General features: G+C 37.5%; 1 protein-coding gene across 1 annotated transcript in view; it reads left to right on the top strand.

The window, feature by feature from the left end:
- The window catches only part of pnt (pointed), a 68,479-nt gene that overhangs the window by 37,003 nt on the left and 5,287 nt on the right, over positions 1 to 26,189 (top strand). Inside the window, exons 4-7 of the mRNA XM_068297376.1 lie at positions 5,295 to 5,411; positions 5,945 to 6,148; positions 6,734 to 6,833; positions 6,868 to 6,992. Of these exons, the coding sequence (XP_068153477.1) occupies positions 5,295 to 5,411; positions 5,945 to 6,148; positions 6,734 to 6,833; positions 6,868 to 6,992 (546 nt within the window). The remainder of the gene's footprint in view (positions 1 to 5,294; positions 5,412 to 5,944; positions 6,149 to 6,733; positions 6,834 to 6,867; positions 6,993 to 26,189) is intronic.

The raw sequence follows: 26,189 nt of genomic DNA on the forward strand, positions 1-26,189 counted from the left end.
TTTGGTTATCACAAACGATACCGGAAGGAACTTGGAACTTGGAAGTAGATGGAAATAAAAAAACTTTAACATTATTTCTTTCTTTTATCAAATTTTCAACTTTATGAATGAAATTGCGCCACTTTCACGTAGTAGTACGAAAAATAAACGTTATAATGCACGCGTTTATACTTACCTTAATTAAAGTGTCGTTTATCACTAGATCGTCAAGTCTTATCAGTACTTAGCGTAACTGATAACGTTAACGGAGCAAAAGCTAGACCAAAATAACCTGCACTAATAAATTTTTGCGAGTGCTCGCTCCATTTCCTTGATGGCCATTTGACTAGAATTCTTAGAAATTTGATATGGCATAATGCATATGATTATATTAGCATTAGGAAAAAACTCAAACACACACACACACACACACATTAACAACTGACTCATAAATGTTTGCAAAGATTAAAAAGTATCCAACGTTAACTTACTTGCGTCAGGCGTCATTGTGGGCTGATAAGTCTGTGGCATGGGTCAAAGTGGGTGGACTTCATTGAAAATCTAGCATCTTAAAAGCAAAGTTTTGTTTTTGCATAGAAAAACTATAGAAATTTTCACTATAGAAATTCCCATGGGCTACGTGACTTTTGTATTGTAGTCAGGAACAGATTAATAGAATGTCGTTAAGAAAAAAACTATGCAAAATGGCATTTCTCATGGTAGTCCAGGAAGTATGAAACTATTTATCGACCCTGAGTACTAAAAGACATTAAAAGTACTGATAAATTAACAATTAGATTTGAACTACTTGTATTATAGAAATGACAGGAAAACTGAATGTTTAATGATGTCTTGAATGAATCTTCATTTCCAAGTTCTTGAATATTATAGACAGTAAGATTTTATGTAAATTCAACGGATTCAAATCTATTTCATAATCTTGTTCCTTCTCATTCTTCAGTTATTCAATTGGTCACTACATTGTTCAGTAGATAAGCATTAAAGTTCTGAGTTTTATTTTCAAAATTGGATCTTACAAACGAGCATAAGGGAGAAGTGATCAACTCTTTTTGTTCATTTACTCATGAGCATCCAACAACTTATACCATATCAGATAAAATAAAAGATTATACTGGTAAGATCCTTCCGATTTTGTGCACCTGGCCTCTACTTTTAAATTCAAGGATCAAGCTTTTTTATTTTGGTTATTCGCTTTAATGAAAATTGCTGCTTGGTTACCTTCAAATGCATCATACCCTATGATTAGAACAGGATTCTTTGTTCTAGTTTTGAATTTTTGTAGAAAAAATGCACAGAAAATCAATAAAATACTTCGAATTTTTTAAAATTTGGGATGTAAATGGCTACATACTATAGACATAGATGGATGAAGATAGACTAGAAACATAGTCCTTCTATCGTATCTATTACCAACTTTTAGCATTGACCTAACAATCCAAAAATGTATGCAGATTCAGCCCAGTCCTGTTTAAGATGGAAAATGAAATCCACAAAAATGGATCAAAATTTTCAAAAGTTTGAGTTAATATATGTTTCCTTCATAGTAAGTATCTTAACCCAAACACTCTTCTTGGCAATAATATGCCATAAATGACTAATATGCAGCCATGAAATATCCTTTAATAGTATTTATCTGACTGATGACGGAAGATTTGACACATCTGACAAGCTATTCCAAGGATAATTGGAGTGTTTAGTAAGTGTTTTGAAGGTAACTCATGTATAAATGATTGGCCAAAGTAATGCAAATTCAAAGAATCGAAATGAAGAAACTATTCTCAACTATCCGTGACTAGCCAGCAACCATCTCGTGCACATTCGAAGAGAGGAATCCATGAAGACATGAAGCATTGGCGGCAGTCAGTCTATGCCCCTTGATGTGATGGGGTAGCCAGGCAGGCAGGCAGGCAGCTTGATTGACCTATTTAAGATCAAGAAGGAGTGAACAATGAACACCTCATATGATTACCAACCGCATCGGTCATTATCTGCCAAATCGGAAGATCTCTCTCTCCTACATACATATGTATGCTAAAGTGATGTGGCCCTTCGTGTGTGTATTACCACCCAAGTGTGTGTTTTGGGGTGTTAGTTGAAGTTGGAATCGTGTGTGGCCCTCAAAGTAAAGAAGCGAGCTAGAGAGCTTGAAAAACACTCATAATGAATTTTGAACACGCACAGACGTTTTGTAATTTCAACTTGTAACTGCCGAGTAGAAAAGTAGTTTCAAGTGCTTTTTATTTCTTTCTACATTTTATATGCAATTCGAAATATGCAAGAGAGAAAAACGAGAGAGATATTTGTAAGGTAATTTGTTCAACACGCAGATGCATTCGCCCGCTGTTAGCTAGGCCCTTGTATCTATCAGATACATACATAAATAATAATGCAGATGTATGTATTTGTGTGGGGTTGCCCCCCTTCTACCCGCTACACCCCCTCTCTATGCATTTGTCGCCAATTATGCGGTTTTTGTGATAATGACCAAAATGATTTCACCTCCGTCTCCATCACTCCGCAGTCGCCGCACGTAATTTCAATTCATTCATACCTACATACATACATACATAGACGCTGCTGCTGCGGCTGCTGCAGCGCTGCTTCGGCGTACGTTTCATTCATAAATTTACCTGGTCGCGTCGTAGTAGTCATCATAATAGCTTTATCTTATGGCCTTTTGCGTGTATATATGTATGTATTTTTTTTTTTGTTTCTTTCTTCTCCTTCTATACTCTGCTTTATCACCATTCGATATACCCGAACGGAAGCAGCGGAAGCAGCCAGCGTCGACTGCGATCATTGTTGTTGGATGTATTTTTGACGCTTAAGAAAACGATCCCAGAGAGTGGGAGAGGGAGAGAGAAGGAGACCCATCTTCATCTTCGTCTCTGTGCCCCTTAGACCCGACGTCTCGCTATACATTGTCAATTGTCTGGTTTGCCTGAAGATGTTGTTGTTTCTTTTCGTTGCTTCTTTCGTGCGAATGCTCGTGTGAGGCAACACAAGAAATTCATTCATAAATTGGTTGGAAAGATAGTGAGAGAGGAAGAGGGGTTAGAGTGTGTGTGTGTGTGCGTGAACGTGAGTATCTTTGTGTAAAAGGAAACTTGAGTAGATTTGCCTTTAGTTGGTATCTCTATGTGTGTGTGTGTGTGTGTGTGTGTATAAGAAACGGGTAAAATTGTAGTAGCAACTGAAATTCTAGTACTTTACCCAAGGCATTTCTTTTTTCTCCTGTTTTTTTTTTTTTGCACTATCTTCACCTGTTGTATCTCATATGTGTGTGTGAGTGTGTGTGTTGTCACCTGTTGCCAGTTGTTCGTTCCATTACCATATATTTACTTTGGTTTTTTTTTTTTTTTCGTTTAGCTTTCTGCTTTAGGCTAAGCAAACAAGCCATAAAATGTTGTTGTTCTGTTGTTTTACTAGACTTGCTGCTCTCATGTGGTAGTTGTTGTTGTTGTTGTTGTCGCTCTGATGATGGCCGTTTCCGTTCCAAACACACACGCACACTTGAACCAACCTCCCTCTCACACTCACTCACTCACTCACACACGCACACTTCGTTTTCGTTTCGTTTGTGAATGAATTCCATTCCGTTTCGCTCTCAGAGAGAAACTCTGAGATTTACGAGTTGCTCATTTCAATTCCACTTGTTGCACATCCACTCTCCGACGATCTCTTTCTCTCAGTGGCGTAGTAACGGGGAGGTTTTGGGGACATTGTCATTTATTGAAAATATCCTCCCTGAAAAATTGGTTAAAAAAGGAGTTGAAAATGGTATTGTTTCTAAAACTGTCGAAGTAATAATGGATCAATGGCCAACAGCTACTGAGGCAGCTGTTTCCATAGTAATAAATGAAGTCCCATTGTGGAGACAACGTTGGATTGGGGCAGATACTCATCCGAAGACATTCATCGACGCATTAAATCTTTGCAACGAAGGACTTTTTCCCAACGTTTCAAAATTTTTGAAGATAGGAGCAACGTTAGCTGTGACCATTGCTAGCAGCGAACGGAGCTTTTCAACTTTGAGGCGTTTAAAAAATTGGATAAGAAATTCGACAGAAGATAGGCTGAACGGACTTGCTCTAATGAGTATTAACAGAGATATTGATATCACGGTGGAAGAAGTTATCGACAGATTCGCTCAAAAAAAGAGGAAAATCGATTTGTGATTTCGTACATTTATGTTTTTCAAAAGTTTTTTATGCTCCAGAATTATCAATATATCACATTATCTAAGTGATATCTCATATTTCGAATTTTGGTCAATATCTTTGATCCTAAAACATGTTAACCCCCCTTTGAAAAATTTTCTGGCTACGCCACTGCTCTCTCTCTATCTCTATCTGCCGTTTCGTCTCGTTGCTTAGGATATTCTACAACGGACATGATCAGTTTCAGCGTTTCATTTCAGTTCGGCTTCACAAATCCAGCAATCCAATAGATACACAGAGAACGAGAGACGTACTAAACAACAAAAAAACTAAGAAAAAATACGATTTCACGTATAGAGTGTGTGTTTTGTTAAATAAATTAAAATAAAACTTATCTTTCGATATGTAAAATACATCTGTATGTCCATAGATGTGTGTGTGTGTGTGTGTGCGATAAAAACTAGCCTGATGTGTGCAATTTGTGCTGTGATTTGTATAATTAACATTTAATTGTCAGTCATTCCCCGTCCAAGCGAAACTGTAATTAAATCAATCTCCTTAGACATACACACATATGAACATACATATAGATACATCAATTTGTGTTTATAGATACATTTGTATCTTTCTTTTGTATACGCCTTGTGAAAGGGTCGCGACTTTCACTGACATTTCGGGTCAAATGTGTTGATGCTTTGATTTTCAAGCCAATCAATTAAAATCAATTGAACATCATCTTTAAACTTGTGTATCCTCAATTGCTTTGACATTTGACACCCACAAGAACAACAACACCCATAACAAAGCCGCCCCCTTTTGATTGGCTTAAACGAAAACGATATCATGACAAATGAATGGATTGATTGGAATGATAGCCGCATGTTGCCGCCCTTACGTTCGGCCAACTATCATCAAAATAATCAGACACTCCTTAACAACAACAACAACAATTATCAATGCTTCTCAAGTAAATTTCACTTGAAAGCCCACAAACTGCAGCAATTGCCTGCCAGCCATGGCAAATTGAAAGGTGACTTTATTAGCAATAATCTTAACAATTGAAAAATCAAGTTCGAAAAACTTACTCCTAACGCTCTCAACTAATTGTGATCTTATCTTGTTGTTCATTTACAGATGTACCCACAGCCCTGCCACCCCTCACACCGGGCACCAATCGCAAAGTCAACGAGGTGCTCAAAGCCTCATTTGCCTCCTGGGAGAAGGAGGTGCAGAACTGCAACATTACCAAAGGTATGAAACTCAGTTAAAAAAAGTTTTTCATTAAGAAGAAGCCTTAATGCCTTTAAATAGTTCAGTTCTTTAATATTAACTAGGACATAAAGGAACTGGCGACTAAAGATAGTCCAAAATTCAACATTTGTAACTAAAACTCTTGAATTCTGACATATTTTGATCAAATATTCAAAGAAAATTCCAATGTTTATCCAAGTTGCAAGTTGAGGACTTTCCACTTTCTATTCTGTTCTCTATAAACCCGTAATCCTAACCACCGTAGTACATAGTTGTCCATTGCATTCCCTGTTCAAAATATTAATTCCAATTCATAAATTTGTTCAATGTTGAGATGGCAAATGAATATTAATAGTTTCCCATCGCCATCGTCATAATAAATTGTTCGTCTACAATATGCTCCCACGCTCTAACGTCCTAACAACATTCAAATAAGTCTAATTAAGCAGCCCGCTCACATGGCATTAGAAAACAATTAATTAAACATTTTTTATATGCGTTATTGTTGTATGTTTTACATTTTTCAATTGCAGATCCCCGCGAATGGACGGAGGAGCATGTCATTTACTGGCTAGATTGGGCCAAAAATGAATTTTCGCTGGTCTCAATGAATTTGGAGCCATTCTTCAATATGAAAGGACGCGAAATGGTCGAACTGGGTAAAGAGAAATTCCTGGCCATAACGCCTCCGTTTACGGGTGATATACTATGGGAGCATTTGGATATTTTACAGAAAGGTAAGTGCCATATTTATATAGATGAAACAAATGAATGAAAGTATGTAAACGCATACGTGAGGGGAATGACAAGGTGGTGGGGGGTGGGGCACGGCAACTTTGGCGCCAGTCATAACCAATTTACCTGTGTGAACGTGAAACGAGAAAAAAAAAACGTTGAGGCAGTAAATAGAGCGACAACGGAAGTCCTTCAACCTGGCCCCAGGCTCTAATCAAATCATCGTGGCAGCAGCAAAAGAACAGGAGGCAGGAGGAACATTTTTCAGCTGGTGGTTGTTTCTAGTGGTCTGGACGAGTTTGTCTCTTGACCTGTTGCCTAGTTCTCTTCTTCTTCGTTCTATTTTCCTGTCCAACTTTTGAAATTTGACATTTTTTTTTTTTCGCTTTGCAATTTGATTTTTCCGTAACCAGAAACGGAAGTCAAATCAGTGATGAAAAACTCTGCACCCATTTGCCCACGAATTTATTTAATTTGCAACCCTTTTAGTTTGGGGTTCGCTTTATTTTTATACCTTTCTATAAACTAATTTAATCATTGACCGACCCCCCCGTTGAATTATCTTGGAATTGTTCTCCTTTCTGTAGATTGTGAGAAACCAAATGAGGATATTGTACATGGAAATTCCTTTGAATCGGCTACAACAGCCTCGGTCTGTGGATCGGACCATCAGGTAGCCAATTACCAGCAATCCACGGGGGGCAGCTTCAACGCCAAACAGCAACAACAACAACAGCAATAACATTGCCAGTCGCCTGTCCATGGATTATGCGACAGCAGCAACAACAACCGGCAATAGTGATAAGAGCAATTTTCATTCAACAACTCCCGCCATGTCACACAACGGTAAGTGTTCAATTAAATTATCTATTCCATTTGAAATTTGATTTTAATTCTATATTGAATAATATTAGCTCGGTTGACTAAGAAATCTACGAGGTATTTTGCGTCTTAAATAAGTTTTGGTTGATTGAGTCAGTAAATGAATAAGTCTTCATCTTGAAAACATTAGAATCAGAATCTAAAACTGTAAATTTATGTGATTTCTGAAGTAAGTTTCAGTATTTCAGTAGGAATTGCATCTACTTAATGACTTTAACAATTAAAACCCCAAAATATGAGCTCTCGGGGTTTCAATTCATATCAGAAGATCACTTTCGAATGCGAAAGTTAAGAAGTTTTCAAACATCAGCCGAGTTATATCAAACTTTTTCTATATTTAACCGATATTAAGAGTTGCATATATTTCAATTAAATCGCAAAATCTACCAAGGTTAAAATGACATCCAAATTTTGCATTAATTCATGTAAAAATTAAGAAAAACCTTTCATGAAAATTAAAAGAAATTATTCCAATTTGATTTGAACTTATGAATTTCTTAAATACTCTGAAAACTGACTAAATTAGAATTCATTTAAACTTAAAATTAAGACATGAAACACTCTTAAATTTAAATAAATTAGAGCTTCATGAAATTAAGTTTTCTTTGAATGCATTTCTAATCTTGGTGACTAAGTTGACGTCTTTCAAAAGCCCTAAAAATAGATATTACTTTTGGAAATCTTTTAAAATTTGGCAAAGATTGACAAAGTTAAGAGTTTTTGAGAACTTTTTAAATTAAATTTTGATCCATTTGCATATTTGGTTCAATGATTCAACCATTCAGTGAGCCTTGAAGTCCTGCTATATAACTATTATTTCTTAGTGACTCTGCTTTTGTGTTTCGGCATTAACTTGGTCTTTAAATAAAGACAAGTAATAAGCTGATTGATGAATTGCCTAAAAAGAAGAGTTCCTCTTTTACCTCGATTTGGACCTTAAATTATGCTTGGCCATAGCTCACCCCCCACTTGTTAGGCCTTTTGCTCATTAAGAAGTCAAACTTTTGTTTATTGCACATCCTCAGGAAAACAAGAGAAGAGAAAATCAAATCAAATCTATATAGTTAGTTTGGACATTGATATGGCCGATGGTTTGGCATGTGTATTGAATGGGCATCCGGCAGAAAATGTTATTTAAACAATCATTTACTAGATTACGATTACGATTATATATGGACGCGATATCTGTCTGAGAGTGATTCTATTCGAGGCGTATCTTTATTAATTGTTTGCAACGAAAGGGAAAGAAAGAAAAAAGAAGTTTATATGTATAAATAAATGCCAATGCATTGGCCTCTCTCTCTCTCTCTCCACCTCTTTGTTTTTGGTCTGATTTATATTTGGATTGTTGCTTGATTTAATTTATTTATGTGAAATTGAAACGGAAATTAAATTTTAAAACAAATAGCAAAACTGTGAACTGCTGCCGTGATTTTATACGATGGCGCCAGCGTAGGACGTGGACGTGGACTCGGACGCGGACGCGGACACGGAGGCATGCCGACAGCATATCTAAATATCTATTTAAATTGTTTACATATTAGGGCAGACGACGACTGCGACGACGCCAATGGCACAGCTTGAGATTGAGATACATTTATTTAATGCGTTGCTATACAAATTGATGCACCAGCAGCAGCCGCCAACAGCGACCATTTGAGATGCATTGTAAGCTCTTGGCTTGGATCACGATCCTCTCCACAGTCAAAGTCAGTGTTAAGATGATGTAGCAGGCGCTATAAATTCATTGTTATTAATCAACCCGCTCCCCGCTTAAGTTGGTTGGGTTTATATGTTTATACAGTTAGATCCAATGAAAGTTAATTTTGTTGATCAATCGGGAGAGCATTTTTGGCCGTTACGGCTGCTGTGTGTTGACATGACAATAAATTAATCGAATTTATGATCTTTGACACATTATGACCATAAATGTTTTTGGGCATTTACATTTGAAATGTATTCGAAAACACACACACTAATAAATTCAAAAATAATCAGGCAATTTGACAAAAAAGATTAAATATTTGGAGCATTGAACAAATTGAATACTCGTTTGAATATTCTACTAATCGTTTTTGTTTAATTTATGCAAAATGCACAAACATTCAAATTCAAAATAAAGTTTGGTGAATAGGACTGGATCGATAATTATCGATAACTCGTAACTTTTTAAACGATTTCATACCCAAAACTCTTAAGATCTGACAATTAAGTGTAGAAATGTTTATATTATAAGTAAAGTTAGTCCAAAAGTTAAGTTAATATGACTGAATATTTTATCTTATACTTCCAACTGGTTGATAGGAATATTGAATCGATATTTATCGATAAATAATAATTCGTAAACTATTTAAAAACGAACCTTTTAAGGTCAAGGATAACTGCTTATCCTCCGTGGAGAAAATGAGATAAATTTCCTTCCCCAAATGCAAGTTTCTGTTTCTAAAACTTTTGAAATATCGATTAGTGTATAGTACTGGATCGATAATTATCGATAACTATTCACTTTTTAAACGATTTCATACCCAAATCTTTTAAGATCATGACAATTGTGTAGAAATGTTTATGTTATAGGTAAAGTTAGTCCAAAAGTTAAGTTAATATGACTGAATATTTTATCTTATACTTCCAAAGGGAAGATAGGAATATTAAATCGATATTTATCGATAAATAATAATTCTTAAACTGTTTAAAAACGAACCTTTTAAGGTCAAGGATAACTGCTTATCCTCCGTGGAGAAAATGAGATAAATTTCCTTCCCCAAATGCAAGTTTCTGTTTCTAAAACTTTTGAAATATCGATTAGTGTATAGTACTGGATCGATAATTATCGATAACTATTCACTTTTTAAACGACTTCATACCCAAAACTCTTAAGATCATGACAATTAAGTGTAGAAATGTTTATATTATAAGTAAAGTTAGTCCAAAAGTTAAGTTAATATGACTGAATATTTCTTTGTATACTTCCAAAGGGATGATAGGAATATTGAATCGATATTTATCGATAAATAATAATTCGTAAACTATTTAAAAACGAACCTTCCTCACTAGAGAAAATGAGATAAACTTCCTTCCCCAAATGCAAGTTTCCGTTTCTAAAACTTTTAAAATATCGTTTTCCGAGATCGATCTCTCTCTAGAATTATAGATTTCACTCTTTCAAATGTAGTTATAGATCCATTGTTGTTAGATCTATATATCTATATGTAATTCCTGGAATAAGTCCAATTTCCAATTTAAAACTCCATTCAAAAGCATTTGTCATGGTGAATTGAGAGATGGGGGAAAAAAGTTTTGTAAACAATTTATAATTTGATTATTAGCATAGGTCTTTAATGTGTGTTAACTAGACCTGGACTGAAACTGGCATATTTTGATAATTATCTTCGAGTGTTGATAAACGTAAATAGAAAAATTTTCCCAAGTTATAACAATCATAAAGAATTGATAAAGAAATAATTCTTATCTGTAGACGTATGTATAAAAAACCAAAGAAAGCTGAAAGAGCCAAGAAGTAATAATACTAAAATCAACATGAATACTTAAACGTGCCTCTGGGTCTCCAGTGTCGGGTCTTGGTCTTTAATTTGATTCAATCATTTGCCGTAGCCCCTGTTGTCAACGTCATCGTCGTCGTCATCATGAACTTGTGGATAAGCCACTGCCCGCATAAAAAATTATGCGACTCGAACTCCGACTCCAGACTCTGTCTTTGACTTTGACTGTCCCCTCCTGCTGGCTTTTGTGGGTTGTTTCTTAATTCGTTTCGATTGTCTTTTTGTCAGTCATTAATTTGGTTGCATTTACATATTATTGATATTTCTCTCCGCATCATTTGCATACAAGTGGTGGAGGCCTCTCTTTTGTCCCTCCGACCACCGACCACCGACTCCACATGTGTGAAAAGTGAATAGTCCACCATGAAATGGTTTAATTTTTGTAGCTAATCCCCGAGCTACTGAGAATTACTACTCCTCAATCTTGTAAGGGGACCAAAGGTCGATTGAGAGTGCGTGACTCTTTCCCAGGGACTTTCATGCGAGTCCTTAAGTGTAAGGGCAATTATGTAAATTAGCCAGTGAGTTGCAAATGCAGTTGCAGTTGTTGTTTATTGCAACCAGGTGGGCATATCAGAGATAGGGAGTCGTATAACCTTCCGACTCAGACCTTAAAAATCATTCATTAAAACTAAAACAAATTATGATTAATTACAGACATTAAAATTGAGTTCATGCTAAAGTTTCCAAAAAAAAAAAAAAGATAAATTAATAATATTAATAAAATCCAAAATGTTAAAAAGCAAAGAAAAAACAGTGTCATGAACACGCTTTGGTTTTTAGTTGCTGTTACTTCTAAGACTTAATTTATTTCGATGTTTCTTCTTCTTCTTCTTCGCCTTTTGTTTTTGGCTTTTAATTTGAAAATGGTAATGGACCCTCCTACCATCTCCTCGCACCGCCCAAGTCCAACACCTACAACAAAAGTCAACGAAGCGCAAAAAAAGTTGAAAATGCTTCAAGTTTCGTCATCGGGCAACGATTTTTCTCTATGTAAAAAAGATGAGAACAAACACCCGGAGAGGGGGATAATACGGGAGAGAGCCAAGGTAAAAGAGGAGGGGCAGCAGTTGGAGTTGGGGAGTTGGCGGTGCGACAAAGTCGAATGATTTACAATGTTGCACTTAAAAAGGCATCGCATTTTGAGAGTTGTGCATATTGAAACAATTTGTCTTCACACACTTAGTTTTCCCCACCACCTTTCCTGCAGTTTTCCCTCACTTTTCTTGCTGAAAGTTTTTGCCATTCATTCATTTCATTCATACAGACATTTGCCGCTGAGTTTTCCACATTCAATCAATTTTTATAACTAACGCTTAGTCATCAGTTTTTTGCAACAGATAGACATAGAGAGATAGATAGATAGATATAGATACAATAGGCTCACATATGTTTGTTGTTGTTGTTGTTGTTGCTGTTGCTGTATAATGATTGCCATACACCCATGACCAGGGTCTTTGAATGTTTTGGTTGAGAGCATATCTGGGCTAGTGTATCTTAGATATTTGCACGCAAAATTGTTTTTTATTAACGCTGCTACTTCTACTTCTTCTTCTTTGACTTGGCCATCTTCCATAGATACATTTGTATCTTCAGGTCTCCTCATTGGCATTGTTCTGGTCAACGAATGGATTTGCTTGGTTTTTCGGTTAATCGCAGTTAAGTTTAAATCTCTTCAACTTCAAACCAAGTGAGACAAAGGCCATTTACCTTTCAGCACTGGCTGCAAAAATCCATTTCGTATTATTTTTTGTTTTTTTGAACCTCTATTGTTAAAAACGCACACAATTTGTTAGTTTGCTTTTTTTACCTTCATTTTATTTGTTCTATTTCGAGTTTTTATGTGTGATTTCGTTGGTGCCATTCATCATCATGTTTGAGTTTGCCTTAATTTTTCAGTTCAGTTTCTACATAATAAAATGCCTGATGCGTGAAATGTTTGTCCAAGCTTGAAGAGTTGTTGCCATTGTTGCCGGCTGTTGATTCATGTTCATCATCGTCATCATCATCATCATGATGTCGGCATATAACCTCAGCCCAGCCAGCCAACCGATCGAGCAAGCCTCAGTTCCATCCATAGCTTTATACCTTCTGTATATGATAGATCGGGGGCTATGGCTACTCCTTCTCTCTCAATTCGCTTTTTATATCGCTTGGCCGTGTCGTCGGTTCATTTCTCGTGCTCGTGCCTCTTGTAGGTTGTTGCCTCACAAAATGACACATTTAATGCACATTTGACTTGTAGATACATTTGAGTGAGCAGCCACCAAGCAGCAAATATCCAGCAGACGCCTTCCATCTCCTCTTTCGATCCCTCCCCTCAACCTTTGAGAACAGAGCGCTCCTCCTCCACTTGGCGACACTCCACTCACATGTCTTCAATCATGAAGACTCTCGCGGTGATTACATTTAGTGCGAACATTCACTATATAGTACACAAGTATTTGTGATATAAATATGAATATGAGTGTAAATACGAGTGCCAATGTGAGTGTGTTTGTAGATGACATTTTGTGGACTCTTGAGAGTGTGTGTCAAGCATTTCAGTTTAGTTACAGTTTGTTGATTCTGAAAACGACAATAGAATTCACTTTGAGTTCTCTTACCCACACAACACGATAATGGCAGAGAATTATTCAGGAGAGTCTTGTAGACTTTCGCTTGCTCCCATTTCGATAATTTGGTTTAGCAGCTAAAATCCAAAATTTATTCCTCGGATCGAGAGTGTTTAGTCGATTCAAAAAACTCTCAACAATGAATCAGAATAGTTTATTCAAGCTTTATAACTGATTTCAAAATCGAAAATAACGAGAATTTTGGAATCTCAGCTTTGAAATATTTAAGATTGAAAAGTTTTATTTGTTATTCGATTTAAAATTTACGATGCTTAGAAGTTTTGGACAATCAAAATCAAAATTTCGAACTTTTCGCTAAAATATGGTTTTGAGTTCAATGAAAATTATGAATTGACATGCCATTTTTGGGCACATCTTTCCATCTTCCGTCTCTTTCGTTTATCTGTACTCAGTCTTGTAAACACAGTTGAAAAGTTCCAACTTCAAAACTGATTCAAAAAACTCCTTATGATGTGATATTTGAGAGCCTTGTTAGGCTATTTAATTCGAAAATTGGCCTTTCTGGGAACAATAATTGAGCACCTTGAAGAAGCCCTCTAACATAGCCATTATCATACAATGTAAGGCGAATGAAATGGATTGGTCAGGCCCAGAGCAGAAAGAAGATGGGTAGTCGTTCCATTGTCTGCTTGGAAACGACTGCCACAAATATTAATTACACTAAATTCAGCCATTAACGCAAGATACTTTTCACCTCCCACAAATTATTGTGGCAACCGAGCAGAACCAAGCCGAATTAAAGGTAAAGAGTGAGAGAAATGAAAAGAATGCAAAGATTCTGCTGTCCATGTCGATCCATGCCACGCAACATAAAGCCCAAAAAGTCATAACATGTAAAATTATGTTGATTGCAAATTTGTTAAGGTCATAAAATGAAATTTCATTTTTAATTTTAACGCCATTGTTTTGGCCAAAGCCAAAAGCCAGAGAAGAAAATGGTAATGAAGAAAAAATGAGAAAAACTAACTGCCTTGGCGTATTATTATAGCATTTAGCGGAATTTAATGCTTCCCCACTTTTGGGCTGAAGAGTTGATTTCGGTGCCAGAAAATAAATCATTTGCAGAGAACGAATGAGAGAGAAATAATGTTTAGATTCTAAAGAAGCCGATGGAGTAGTAGTAGGAGTAGGAGTAATGGGAGACCTTCAGGCCAGAAAACAGAAATCACATTGTTACTAATTAACATAGTCGACATCGACATCGTTGGATCTGGGAGTTGAACTACGCGCCTGCGCGCTTCGTTGGTCAACAATGATGTGGATGACGATGATGATAATGGATAAAGAGAGAGACAGAGAGAGATGCAGATGGACTGCTGGAGAAGCTTAGCTCTAGCTACAGGTAGGTGGGTTGGTTGGTTGTAGGTGGGTGCCAGAGCGCAGAGAGCTGTGAAAAGTCAAGTCAACAGTTCAGTTTTATGGTAGTTTTTCAGTTTTTAGCACGGTTCAAAAGCTCCACAACCTAGAATTTTAGACATCATAGACGGCTACTGCTTGTGGTTTCCCTTTTTTTTTTTTTTTTCGTATTCAACCAAGTTGCATTTTGGTAGTGAGTTGAGACTTGCATAATACACACACATCATCCCTCCCTCTCTGGCTGGTGATGGGGAGGGGAGAATTACGTTTAATTTATTACCATATTCAGCTGAATCTGACGCGCGCCAACGGCAACACCAAATCCAACTTCCAACTCTACCTTTTAGCCATACACTGGCATTGGCTTCTAACACTGTGCGAAGCAAAGTGCACCCCCTAGAATCCTATTCCCATTAGTTACATGTTACAATGGGTATATCGAATCTTCTGATCGAGAGATCCTTAAGATGTTTGAAAGTTTACAAGGAGTAAACACTGGCTACTGGGTATCTCAGAGTCGTTAACATAGTTAGGGTGTCTAGAACTTGCAGTAAATTCAAATGGGTTTTAACTTAGACTAGGGCCAGCCACATCAACAATGCTATTGTTGCTGTCGACGATGACGACGACGACGACGGCTTCTCCTCGAACTTTAATTTGGTTCTCTGTTTTCTCTTATTTTTTTTCCCATTTTTTTTTCTCTCTGCTTTTTTAACATTTTGTTGTTGTTTTTGTTTTTTGTTTTATTTCGTTACGTATGTACGTAGTAGATGTAAATTTTACGCCATAGAAAAGCGTTACGGTCGAGTTCATTTTTAAACAAAGAACAATCCAAAGAACAACATCAGCGGCAAATGTGAGTTGAACTCTTTTTGCTTTTATTTTTTTGTTTTGTTTTTTTGTTAAACATTAAATTGTATAATGCGAAAGCGGCTAATAGATAGAGAGAGAGAGAGAGAGAGAGAGAGAGCGAGATGAAGTGAGAGGCAATGAACGAAACGTATAAATGAAAGATACGAATTGCATTTGATTGCATTTAGTTGGAATGTAGATAAATTTAATGAGAAATTTGAATTTCAAATATTTAGACATGTGTGGCTTTAGTTTTTATACATATATGAGATACATTTAAATCCCACAGATACAGAATCCAATAGGTTCCGAGTCAAGTAACCAAACTTTGCTTTAGGCCACCTCGAGGTTAATCTTCAAAAGAAGCAAAGAACACAAAAAGGTTAACAGGAAGTCTGTAGTCATGATCTACGAAGTTCTATGATCATCCAAAATGGCAATGGCCAATGCAATATCTTCAACGCTAAAACTAGTTGGGAATTATAATCAAGTGAACCGAAAAATTGCTCACAATGCAATTCTATGTTCCTTATTTTTATGAATTAGCAATTTGGACAATAAAATTTATATGAAATGAATCATTTATTCCAATAAGATGCAGAATTTATGGTAATAACATCAGAAATATTCAGAAAACTTGAGTATTTCAAATCAGAAGCCTCAAATTACCTTAAAGAAGGACGAAACCTGTTATCTTGCTGACCTCTGTAATTGCTTGTCATTGGAATCAAATTTCTATAAAAACTCCAAATAAATCTTTCATTCTAAGTTATTTAATATAGGTAGCAAGGTAAACCTTTGTATTAGTTGCTTTTGGGTCTTCCACTACACTTCCATCGATAGTTTTTGAGTTTCCTTTGTTCTGTATTAAGTAATTAATACCTACAACTTAATCTTTTGAGTTCTTTCAAATGATATGAATGTCAAAACTTTAAAATCAGAAATATTATATCAAATTGGTTTTTATTAGGTTAACTAATGATTGCTTATGGATATAATGTTACGTGGTTCTAAGGCAACAGGTTGACAATTAATTTGCAATCAACTTTCAAAACTTCAAACGGCAAAAGCAAAAAAACTCACAAAGCACTTTATGCATCATTAAGAATTAGGCAAACAGAAGAAAATGAAAAAACCAAACGACAAAATGGAGAAATAGACAAATACAACAAAAATATCCGCTTGCTGGCTGTTGGCCAGTTAGAGTTGAAGATGGAGTTAGAGCCCCGAGACCAAGTCCGAGTCTGAATCGATGTTGAACAGATGTGGCTGTTGCCCAACATACGCCAATTTATAATTATTAACTCCCAGCAAACGGCAAACAAACGAACAAATAAATAAAATCAAATTGTGTTTCGTGTGTAAAAACGTCTTGAAAAGGGGGCGGTTGGGTGCTCTAGCTGCGGCTGCTACCAAATGAAGGAGGAGGAGGAGGTGGTTGCCTCCAAAGAACTGAACTAACATCCGTTCGCAACATTCGATGAATGGAGATCGCGATGGTGATGGAGATGGAGTCTCTTACTTTCTGTCTCTTTCTCTCCCCTCACCCCATGAAAAAGCCGGTTCAGTGCTCCAACTTAATTGACTAAGTGAATGAATGAATGAATGAACGAATGAAGGGGGTGACTGAGTGAATGAATGAATGGAAATGAATGAACTATAACTTGTTTTAGATTTTGCGCTTAACTTAACTACAAACAATCTGCCTAGAGCTCCGATCTTTGGGGCTCCCCATATGTTTGGCTTTGTGTAATTTGGTTTACCTCGTCCATCCATCTCCCTCCTCCTCTGTCGCCGTCTCTGTCTCTCACTCTGTCTCAGTGTGGTTTTTTTCGTGTAAGAGTTCACATGTGAGAGAGACAGAGCAATGGCGACAAAATGTTGACCGGATGTGAGGCTGCGTTTTTTCTTTCTTTATGCCAGAGCTCCTTTAGGCCAGCTCTATATATACCATAACCCCTCCTCCTCCTCCTTCTCTTCACTCCATCTGAGACTGCCCCTACAAACTGTAATTATATTATTAATGCGAAATTCATGTCTAAAGTGAAAAATTAATAACTCTGATGAAATTATCAATTTTGTTGGTTGGTTGGTGTTTCTTTTTTCGTGTTACCATCTTTTTGGCGACAAATTAGTTTGCTTTTTGGGGTAGCGGGTGGGAGTAAGGTGCTTGGAATGGTCTGATAAGGTTGCAACTTGTTATCTCTTGTCCCCTCTCAGACAAGAAAGTAAAAGCCGCAATTTCCGTTGCAACTCCCTCACAAAAATCTCCATCAACGCTTCGATCAACCACTCTAAGACAAAATCATAGAATAGATTCCTTGCCCGAGAACACCCTGTGTCTGTCTTCGAGCCATTTGCAATTTCCTTGCATATTTCCGTTGCCACAATTTGCCATAAACGCATTCATGTTTATTTACTTAGGGGGCGTGCTGATTCCGAAGGCGGTGGGGGGGCTGCAGCATTTTCATTAACAATTTTCAATTTTGTGGCCGCGCGTGTTAATTGAATTGTGAAAAATTTTCCAAAATTGAATGAATCAATAAATGTGGTTAAGAGAGAGAGAGAGAGAGAGAAAAAAAGATTCGAAAAATTCGTGATAAGTTTTCAACAAAAATAAAATCAACCCCACGCAAGTCAACCTAAACGGGGGAAGGGGTGAACGGAAAAAAACCTTGGGAACTTTAGATAAAGGACACTTGTCGTCAGGCAAATAATAAAATTATATAGAAATGCAATTGCTGGGTCGTTTGGTGAGAAGGGAATGCAACAAATAGGAAAATTGTTGAGGTCATCTGAGGGTGAAGGTGATCATGAGGGCGAGGGTAAGCATGAGGGTGTCAGCAGTGGCGTAGTTCCGTCTAATATAAGGGGGGTATGTATTCTCAGTACTCACAATAAACATTTGTCTAATTTGTGTTTAGATTCTGTTTTTAGTCGGTTCAGCTTAGCATTAAACTAATAAATAAGTTCGAAGTAGTTACTTCGTTTTAGAACTCACCTGATTCATTATGGGATTGAAACGACAAAACATCGCAAGGGGTCATTTGGACTATTAATTATTTCCCTGCTACACCCTTGCCCATGTGAGTGCCTGTTATACCCATATGAGGGTGAATTCCAACAGACTAAGGTGCATACAGGAGCACAGTGCCTGTGGCAAGTGCAACATTTGATTGCTATCAAAGGTTTGGGAAACCAACCACCACCGACAGCAGCAGAAAAGGACCTGCAATGGCATTTGGTCCTGCGCAAAATTGCGTCAGTGCGTCTATAAAATGCTGTAATTTGTAGCTACCCACCTGAGTAGCACTCTCTCTCTCTCTCCCCACCTCTCTTCTCATGCGTGTGTGTGTGTGGGAACGTGGGAAAATTCTCATTTCGAAAGCTAATGCAATTTGGGCCGCTGCCTCGTAAATTCTGTGCAAAAGTCGCTTTAGTTTTGTTATTTCTCTCGTCTTTTTTGCCTGATTTTTATCAGCCAGGTCCGCCCTTGCTGGTTACCTATTTTTATTTCTCTTTCTCTGTCTCTGTACCCCCGCTTTGCCCCTCTGGTCTTTTGCCCCCTCTCTTTCATTTTCATTTAATTTTCACATCGTTCGCTGGCTTTGGCTATGGCTTTTGTGTCATTTATTTGTCTACATTTGGTTGTTTTGCCTTTTTTTCTGGTCTTTTTTTTTACTTTTTTACTTTTTGGTGGCTTTTGTTGAGTTGTTTGTTGTTGTTGTTGTTTCTCGCTCTCTTTGTTTTAAATGCGTCAAAGTGTAAATAAATTTGAATTTTCAGCTTGTTTTAGGTTTAATTTTTTGTGCCATTTCGTTGTTGTTGTTGTTGTTGTAGTTGTTCTCCTCTTCTTCACTTTTAAGTGGCCGTCCCCACCTATTGTGTTGGTCTTCTCCTTCATCATGTTGCTCTATCTCTCTCTCTCCCTGTCTGCCTCCCTTTCTCTTGTTGGAGTTTTGAGTTGTCGGCACTTTGTCTTTTGATCTGTGCGCTTGCGCAGCTGATTTGTTGATATATTTTGTATTCTGTATGTATTGTTGTTGTTGTTGTTGTATCTGATATTTACCTTTGGCCCATTGCCATGTTTTATTTTGTTTATATAGCATCAGGATGTAACTAAAAGTTATTCCCTCCTCCCCCCACGCATTTCATTAAGGGGCTTAAGAAATTAGCGTATTTCTTATTAAGATAGCAAAAATAAGGAGCATATTAACCGTAGATTCGATTTTTCTATGATTCAGTATAGACAGGATCCTATTAAACTCGTTAATTGGGTCGTTAAACAGAGGCGATTCAGGTTTACAGACTTAGTTTTCAAAAGAGTTGAATATTTTTGCCAACACTGACGATTTTACCGGAAAACGAATACGTCGGAATCTTTGGGAATCAGTTTTTTTGACTTACCACAACATTTTTAAGTGGACAGTTCTCAAATCCTTAGACTCAAACCAAAAGCAGACCAACTCAAAATGATTTTTAAGGCATAACGAAGTCGACTTACTTGAAATTCGGTACTTTAGACTGGAAAACCCCATTAATGAAGTATTTTATTTTGTCAATTTGTGAATCATTTATTCTGAACACAAATATTTAAAGAGAACTGACAATACATCATTTAACAATTTAAAAAAGTGAAATATTCATACATTTGCAATATTATATAAAGCAATTCATCTGAATTGTCTGAATTATCAGTTAGAGAGAGGTAATATATCATTCTCGGGGAAGAAAATTTACACATTTGACTGTAGATCCGACTCTATTTCCACAAAATCTAAATGATAAGTACTACGTTTAGAGGAATAAAGACAAAAGGTTTATAGAGAATTACAAATTTTAACATCAACTGCCCCGAAACTTAAAAACTTTGAAACTATCGATTTCAATTCCAATTACCGATTCTTTCCAATTCTTTCATCCTTTTGAAATGTTTATTATATTTAAAAAAAGAGATCTCAAACAAGTTAAAACGCGAAATTTTCCAACCCTCGATACTCGTCTCCCACGCTAGATACTAAATTGTTACGTTGTCCTTGGCCCAGGACTTGATGCAACATTGACGAGCAATGAGCCGTAACCTTGAGTTAGTTTGGCCCTTCTATGTACGTACACATTTGTCGTGTAATTTGTCAAAAAACATATAAACAAATATGTATGTATGTATGTATTTATGATCAGATCACTATGTTTTTCTCTTGATATCTCCCTCCATCCCTGTTTCTGTGTCTACTCGGGTGGCAGGCGTGGGAAAAGTTTGTACAAGTTGTTCACTTTGTTGTTGGCTATTAAAAAGTCATTGCATATAGGACAATTAATGAGTTACCAAATGCAATTATTACTGGTTAAGGTAAACTATGGAATACGATAGGTAAGCATACACACAGATTGCATTGGCAAGGGTATATAGATAGATATGGGTATGGGTATGGGTGGATTGCCAAAACAAAGGGGGAAAAAGGTTTTTCGGGCATTTCAAGCGAAACTGCAAAAATGAGCAAGGTTAAGAACGAGATACACAAGAGCCGCAGGACATTTCGGTAAATCAATGAGAATGAGAAAAAAAAAGAACAACAAGCAAATGAGAAAACAACATCCGGTAATTTACTTCCTTTAGTTCCGTATCGATGCACCTTGAAATCCAAAGAATAAGGCCCAAGAGACCATTTAAGAATATTTCAGTTCAATGCCTTTTTGTGTGTGTGTGTGTGCGTGTGTGTGTTGTTCCTTGCAAAGTGGTTGAGATTTCAGATTTATGAATGAACCACACCAGCAACAACAACAAGTGCTGCCCCGAGGACTTGAAGGATGAGGATAAGGACAATGCGTCGGCGCAAGTAAATTAGGCAAGCCGAAAGTGGCCAGGCAGGTAGCCCGTGTGTCCTAGTCAATTCTAATATTCCACTATATCGCCTGACTGCATCTTGTTTCGTTCGTATTCGAAGGGTCAGGGACGGGGGGGCTGAGAAAGAAAAGAAACCAGGAATAAGGAAAAAGGAAGAAAGGAATGAGGGACTGCCTGCAGTTTCTCACACTCGGAACACACACACCAGAATTCGGAAATATGTGGGCGATGCAAGCATCCGAGAGAGTGAGTGTGTGTGTGTGTGTGTGTGTGTGCGGCACACAATCTGGCAATGAATTATGGTGAAAAAAAAAAGCGCAAACTCAGGCAACCCAGCACAACAGTTGTCCATGGGGTAGCCCTCGATCTCTCTCTTTCAGTCTGTCTCTGGGCCAGGGCACACACATGTTCAAAACAGTCGACGCATACATTTTTTGTTGTTGTTGTTAGTGTGTGTGTGTGTGTGTAATGTAGTCATGGTGATGTCGAGTCGGACAGGTGCACAATTCTCTGACAGACTCGCCTGCCCAGAGAGTTTCCAGGGTTCATGTTCATTCGTTTGTGCTTTGCGGTAGTTTCTGTTGCTAGTGACCGCATGCCACATTATGCTTAGTCTCCCTCCCTCACATACTCTCTCTCTCTGTCTCTCACTGTGTCTCAGTGGGAAACAGCTATAAATGAGCCATTTAGCGAGTCACTCACTGAAATTTTGACCAACTGTCTGACCTTTAAAACGAAGAAAAAAACCAACAACTGGCACACATAAAAACAAGGAAGAAAGCCAGACAAAGTCAGAGTCAGAGAGATCTTAAAGGATCACATTTTGCTCTCTCTCTCTCTCTTCTCTCTGATTGAGAATCGATTAACTGTTATCTGTTGGAATCTAAAAGTTTCATTCATTTCCTTTGGAAAGAATAGTCAAAAAATTATTGGCCTATATCTTTGCTGATCATAATGGATCGATCACTGCTTCTCAGTTTTCTTAGTTGATTGTCATCTCATATTGATCTGTTTCATCCAGAGGATCAATGCCATTTGCAGTGGCCACTCCAAATAACAAGATCAATATCATTTTGCCAACATTTTAATCAAGATTCAGCAAGTAATCGCTATCTGAAGATCATAGAACAATATTTCTCATCCTCATTTAGCAGTTAACGCTCTCTCTCTCTCTCTCTCTCTGTCTCTCTTATATCCCCAAGTTTTTTGTTTTTCTTTCTTTCTCTCTTGCCTCATCAGAGGCACCTCCTGATGTCTTGCCACTGCACTACACATTGCGTTTGCTATCAAAGTATCTGGTTTCATTTCCGCTCTAGAAAAAGGAGCTGTGAAACGCATCCACAAAGTGTGTGAGCGGGATAGTATACATAAGTTGTTGTTGTTATTTGTTGTTTACAAGTCTAACACACAATCAAAGCATATCTTTAGTTGCTGATGCATCTGTTTATTTTGTTATTAAAAAAAATGAAGAAAAACTGCAGGTACACACAGTGAATCCTGTCTGAATCGCATCGTTTTTGCCCAGCCTCGGTTTACATAGAAAATTGATATTATTCTAGTGCACGGAAACAGCAGCTTCAACAGGTGTCTATGGGAATGGGAATGGCAATGAGAGTAGGAATCGTGGGTATGGTAGAAGCAGGAGGAGGTACATAGTTAGTGTCTAAATGGGCGGGGTATATTCACTACCGTCTGCAGGTGGTGCTGGGTAGGTGGGTCGGGGGGAGGTGGGGCTTTGCTGCAACTGTAATTATGATAGTATGCGTGTCAAAACATCTCAACTACAACTACTACCACTATATTTGTTGGCTTGTGTTTACGATTTCCTTCCGTTTTGCAGACTAACAGTTTATTTATTTATTTAGCTTTGACTTCTTCTAACAGGTTCGTTTGCCACTCTCTTTCTCTGTCTCTGTCTGTGTGTCTCTTTCTACTCTTTTCCTGTCTCCATCTCGCTCTGTTACCCCATCATAATTTATATGCCTCACGCGCTGCATTGACATCCGATTTACATTAGTGAAGAACCCAAAGGAAAGAGATGGTTGTAGTTAACCTTGTCTACACTTGAAGAAATTCAACCTACCTACATTCTATATGGATTTGTTTATAACAATAACAAAAGAGTATTTGGCTCTATAAATGAATTATGTGTAACTTGATGCAATTTCATTTTGTTCTTCTAGCAATTTGGGTTCTGCTTTCCCTTTTTTCCAAGTGTATGCACATAGTTTTCGAGCGGAAATGCTTCTTCTCACTGCATTCTATAGATCGGTGTGTCTCCATTCCTCCTGCGATTCTCTAGAGAGTGTGCATTTCGCGCACACGTGCATCAAATCCTGCGCTTCTCCATTTGATATGAATTCAATGCTCAATGGCTCAAGTGTCAGCGAGTGCCCTTCCTTTTACCTTACCTTACCTTACTGAACCTTACCTTAAGCTATTTGTTCAACTCTCAACAGCTGTTCCTTAGCGTCTTCTGTAGGCGCTTCCTGCAACTCCTCCAGCCATACTCTCTTCTTTCGTAGACTCTTTATGGCAAAATGAATCCTGTAATCCTTTTGTCTGTTTAAAACAAGTTTTTAATTGAAATTCAAACGAAATCGTTGGCACACACCATAAGATTTCCATTGCCATTATGTTCTCCCTCCTTCCACTTCTCTGCCTCGGCTTACACCCCTTTCTTGCCATTTGGTATTCATCCGAGGCAAATATAATTATTATGTTAACCCTCCACACATCTCGCCCCAGCCCAGAACCGCCTCTCTCCTTAACCTCCCTCCATCTTATGGCAAGTTACGTGTACGTTTTGGGCAAGTAGTAGTTAGAGGATCTTTTTCCTTTTCAAGAGAGATCGGCGTTGGGTTGTGTCACCAGGTTTTTATGAGTTTGTGATTGGTTATTCGGTGCTTTCAATAATTTTCGGTGGTGGTGGTGGTGGTGGCTCCGGTCCTCTGCTTCTTTCTACGGTTCCTCTTCAATACGCGCACGTGCTTCAACCGGAAATGGTCGTAAGCGATGAGGCGCATCATCTGTCTCGCTCTAACCTTTACTTCTTTTTTCGGTGTCTTGTATTTGTTGTTGTTGCCCCAGGGCCCAGCTGCTGTCATTGCCTGTTTGTTGCTGTTGTTAGTCTCCTCTCTTCACTTTATTTTTTGTGTTTTTTCGTTTTTTTCGTATTTCCGTTTGTACCTTCTATTGTGTTCTTTGTCAAAAATATATATTTTTATTTAAGTTACTAGTTTGTTGCGTGGATGAAGGGGAATGGAGGTTGGGGGTGGGGCACATCACTGGCGTGTGCTACCTGAATTTCTAAGTGGCCAAAAATAAATCCCGCAATCCTTTTTATGGCTAAAGTTCATTTGCCATCAGTTCCAAAATTGGTCAACAGCTGTTAAATATATGCTTGACCAGCATAGCATAAATAATTGTTAACATTTTGACAACAAGTATCTACATATATCTTCTCAGTCTATATATATGTATGTACTTACACTTTGTCTGTAAGTATCTTTTGTTGCATTTATGCCGTTAAATTGGCAAAAAGGTTTTTTATGCCTTATCAGCAAGTCACCCAAACACACGTAGATACCGCAGATACAAATACAAAGTAAGTAAAGAAATGAATTTTCCAGGAAATACTTGAGCGATTTGTCTTGGAATTTGTTTCGTTTTGAATTTAAGGCCATTGCATTTTGCAATGGTTGTTGTTTTTCTTGTTATCAAGCAAGCAAACTAACTAAATCAATAAGCAGTATTAACTAAACTGATAACAACTGGTCAACTTGTTATAGCCCACTGTCCATACATACATACATACATATGTATATGTATCCATTGGGGTGTGTGTGTGTGTGTGTGTGGGAAGGTTTAGTGGCTGATAATCCATTACCCAGTAATGCTTAATAACCAAATCAGCGAAACGTGTCTTTGCCCCCAGCCACGTAGCTTGAATTCAGTCCAACACGTTTGGCCACCATTTTTTTCTATTCGCAAATCAAATAACATGAAAACAGCAAAAAAACACAAATTAATTACATAAAGTAATGAAAAGAAAAAACAAATAAAAATGGCAGATCCACAAAATCTTAAAGACACACGTTCAGTTCTTTACGATTTTCATGAATAGTTAAGTTTAGATGAGGTTTTTTTCTTCGGTTTTTGGCATGATCTCATCCGGCATATACCATATACCATATACCTACATATGTGTACATACATATGTAAAGACGCCAACCAATCCCACTTTGTCTCGTTCTCTATGTATAAGTGATATTTCTGTTGGCCATCATCAAATGGGGCAAAAGTTGATGACTGCCGCTGCCCACATGCTAGTAGAGAGAGAGAGACCATTTTAAGACTTGAGTGAGGGGGGAAATGGCATGGGGATTGTATGCGGGGGAGGTGCGTGTGTGTATGTGTGTGTGTGGGGTTGTTAATGATCTCGAAAAGCTAATTTGAAAGGCAACTGTACCACACAAAAAACAACAAAAAAAAAAGGCATTTAAATTAAATAACAATCAACAAGTTGCTAGAAATGCCAAACTAAAAACAAAAGCTATAGATATATATATATATATATATGTATGTGTATGTATATAGATGGATATATGTATATAAATTTTAATGTGAACACCCTACGATTCTTTGCTGGATTATTATTATTGCCATTGGCACATTAGTGTGTGTATTACAATTTAGCAGCCCAAAAAGACGAAGCCAAAAAGCCGAACGTACACACACACACACACGAACACCGAATGCTCCCACACACCAACACATGCGAACTCTCATACATACACACATACATAGATACAGGGGCGAGTCAAGCAAGCAAGCAAGCGAACGAACGAACGAACGAATGAAATGCCGACTCTGAGAATACAGCCAACAACACGAGGAGCAACTTCAGAGT

Source organism: Drosophila tropicalis, unplaced genomic scaffold (genome assembly GCF_018151085.1).
Source record: "Drosophila tropicalis isolate 14030-0801.00 unplaced genomic scaffold, ASM1815108v1 contig_859, whole genome shotgun sequence".
In the NCBI taxonomy this organism is placed as follows: Eukaryota; Metazoa; Arthropoda; class Insecta; order Diptera; family Drosophilidae; genus Drosophila; species Drosophila tropicalis.